We start from the raw sequence: 3,488 nt of genomic DNA on the forward strand, positions 1-3,488 counted from the left end.
GTCTGGATCTCCCTGGAGGTGATGGTGGAGCGCTTGTTGTAATGGGCCAAGCGGGAGGCCTCTCCAGCGATGCGCTCGAAGATGTCGTTGACGAAGGAGTTCATGATGCTCATGGCCTTTGAGGAGATGCCGGTGTCCGGGTGGACCTGCTTCAGCACCTTATAGACGTAGATGGAGTAGCTCTCCTTGCGGCTCTTCTTGCGCTTCTTGTCGCCCTTCTTCTGGGTCTTGGTGATCGCCTTCTTGGAGCCTTTCTTGGGCACCGGCACCGGCGCCGACTTCGCGGGCTCAGGCATTGCGATGCTCTCTAACTTCCAGTCCAGAACGAACTGACAGCGAGCGCTCAGCGGCACTTTCTATTTATAGGAGCGCTATGCAAATGAAGCTCAGCTAATCGCTCTCCTATTGGCTCCCGCGACGTTCTTTTTCAAACCTTGAGTTTCTATTGGCTAGAAGGACAACACTCGCCATTGGTTGAAGTCAGCCTTCTAGTCGGCGACTCGCAACGCTATTGGTCTCTGCTGTCATCCAATCAAAGCTAAGAATTTGAGAAATCCGAAACGCTATTGGTCCCTGCGGGAGTTTCAGTGTTATCCAATCAAAAGTGCCAATTTGGATGCATGGGGAAAAAGCAAGGAAACTCTTCTAGGGAAGCCTTCAGCCCAGTACATGGAATATGCAGATAGGAGGCGCCATTGAGAGATTATTTCGTTACCTTTAACCTCGTTTATCTATTATCTGTTATCAATTTTCCGAGGAGTTTTTGTTCTATTTTCTGAGAGACGGGAGTCTCCATCCTTCCTTCCCATTGTGAAGGTTCTCTGCATTTTCTGGTTGCCGTCCAAAAGCAGGGAAACGGAGATTAAGGCTGCATCCGCACTGCAGAAACAATCCAGTTCGATGCCACATTAACTCACATGTCTCGATGCTATGGAATTCTGGGAATTGTAATTCGTGGGATATTTAGCCTTCTCTGCCAGAGAGCTCTGGCCCCGCAATAAACTACAATGCCCAGAGTTCCATAGCACTGAGCCACGACAGTTAAAGTGGTGTCAAAGTGGATTATTTCTGCAGTGCGGATGCAGCCTAAACTGATTTTGCTTAGGTTTTACCACTTTGTTGTTAAAGGAGGACTAGACTATCGCTCTCTCCCTTCCCGCTCATGATAAAGACCTTTATTTTGCCCTGTTGAACTCTGTTGAATCCTATAAAAACTTCACGGTTTGATGCTGTGTATAAAAGTTGCTCTATCTATCTATCTATCTATCTATCTATCTATCTATCTATCTATCGTGTGTGTGTGTGTATAGGTGGGTGTGTATATGTGTGTGTTTATATGTATACCTATATATAGGTGAGAGTGTATATATGTGTGTGTGTGTAATATATATATATATATATATATATATGTGTGTGTGTGTGTGTGTATTATAGATATGTATCTCTCTGTGTGTATATAGTGTGTGTGTGTGTGTGTGTGTGTGTGTGTGTAAATATTTAGATGAGTGTATATATATGTGTGTGTGTGTAATATATATAGGTGAGTGTATATCTCTCTCTGTGTGTGTATACTGTATATATGTAATATATAGAGAGGTGTGTGTGTGTATCGATATGTATCTCTGTGTGTATAGGTGTGTGCGTGTCTTTGTGTGTAGGGAGGTGTGTGTGTAGACATGTCTCTCTCTCTCTCTCTCTACATATATATATATAGAGAGAGATGTGTGTGTCTATATGTGTGTGTGTGAATGTGTATATGTATGTGTGTATAAGAGAGATGCATATGTTGTGTGTTTAGATACGTATTTATCTCTGTGTGTACACACACAGAGGCAGTATATAAAAAGGAAGACAAGGCAGCGCAAAACGTTGGACATTGAAAAGTAGGCCATAGATGCTGTATAATACCAGAATGCAGCCCGACCTTGCCATGAAAGGCTCCCTCTCTCTCTCTCTCTCCCCATTGGAAAACCCAGTCCTCATGCTGCAAAATGCAAAGCTATGTATGTCCTCAGGAGACAAATCGCGATTTTTAATCCTCCGTGATTGAAGGCAAAATGCATTTCTTTGACAGACGGAGCAACGCTCAAGTATCTGATGGAGGAGAAATGGCTTTATCAAATAGCTCTTCCCCAATTACCAAAAAAGAGCCTCCGAATGAGATTTTTTTGGGGGGGGGAGAATAGTTCTAAGGCTATAAAAATATTTGTCAGACTTCCCAGGGGCATATATCTCTTTGTTGGGATAAAATAACGTATAAAGGATAAATAACGAAGGAAGAAAAGAATGTGTGGAGATGCCGGGGATCGAACCCGGGGCCTCATACATGCAAAGCATGCGCTCTACCACTGAGCTACATCCCCTCGCTGGCAATTGGGCTTCGCTGGGCCTCACAAAGGGATAGGACCCGCTCATGGCAGCGCAGAAGGCAGGCTGCATTTCATTTAGGCTATTGGTTACTGTTTGCTATAAACTACAAGTCTCAAAATGGCGGATTAGCTATCAGGATGGAAGGACTCTTAGGAAGCAAGAACATCGTCCAGGAAACATGGGCTGCATCCACACTGGAGAGATAACCCGGTTTGGCACCGCTTTAACTCTTTTCTGGCTCAAATGCTATGGAATTCTGGGAGTTGGAGTATGTTGTGGGGCCCAGAGCGGAGCCAGAAAAGAGTTAAGCCTTGAGCTCTGGGCCCCACAACATACTCCAATTCCCAGAATTCCATAGCCTTTGAGCCAGACAACGAGTTAAAGCAGTGCCAAACCGGGTTATTTCTCCAGTGTGGATTGCAGCCTATGTCAATCTCAAAAGCACTACTGTAACAGTGGTACCCAAACTGTGCCCTTTAAGAGCTTTTGGACTCCATCTCCCAGAAGCCTCAGCCATGTTGGCCAATGGCCTGGCATTCTGGGAGCTGAAGTCCAAAATCCCTTAAAGAGCTCAGTTTGGAGACCTCTGCCAAGATCTCTTTGTACCTTAAAATGTCATCACTTCTTTTCCCAGCCATGAAATAGGTTTAATCTGACAAACCTCACAATAATTTAAATGTATTATATGAATGCTTCCTCAACAAATGAAGAATGGATTTTAATTTGAACTGATATGAAGCCATGAATATGGACTTGTTATCAGCCTTAATGAGAGAAAAATACTAAGATGAATGGCAATGTCTTAAGAACTATCCTGGGTTACTTAAGAAAGAATGAGAGAATGAGCTGGAAGTGCAACTTTAGTTGCAATAATATATGTAATCTAGATAAGTTTAATGCCTAATTTAGGTAATAATTACAGATATAATTCATAATTGGGGGAAATTTTCCATTTAGCAGGTAAACAGCAATGGTCTGGGAAGTCGAAATATTAGATGAATTAGAAAAGATTACATTGATGCATATGCTTTTGTTTTTCTTTACATGTCAATCTTCCATGTCTCTATGTACTGTCTTTCTCTGTTGTTGATTGTTTTAACTCTATTTGATATTGTATA

At 42.8% G+C, this 3,488-nt stretch overlaps 1 protein-coding gene and 1 non-coding gene across 2 annotated transcripts in view; both read right to left on the reverse strand.

The window, feature by feature from the left end:
• Window positions 1-310, reverse strand: part of LOC121933931 (histone H2B 1/2/3/4/6-like) — a 1,175-nt gene extending 865 nt beyond the window's left edge. The window contains exon 1 of the mRNA XM_042473910.1: window positions 3-310. Within this exon, the coding sequence (XP_042329844.1) occupies window positions 3-296 (294 nt within the window). The 5' untranslated portion in view covers window positions 297-310. The remainder of the gene's footprint in view (window positions 1-2) is intronic.
• A 1,981-nt stretch (window positions 311-2,291) lies between these two features.
• Window positions 2,292-2,363, reverse strand: TRNAA-UGC. Its single transcript has one exon. It is a non-coding gene; the product is annotated as a tRNA-Ala (tRNA).
• Between the last annotated feature and the right edge of the window lie 1,125 nt (window positions 2,364-3,488).

Source organism: Sceloporus undulatus, chromosome 6 (assembly GCF_019175285.1).
Source record: "Sceloporus undulatus isolate JIND9_A2432 ecotype Alabama chromosome 6, SceUnd_v1.1, whole genome shotgun sequence".
Taxonomy (NCBI): domain Eukaryota; kingdom Metazoa; phylum Chordata; class Lepidosauria; order Squamata; family Phrynosomatidae; genus Sceloporus; species Sceloporus undulatus.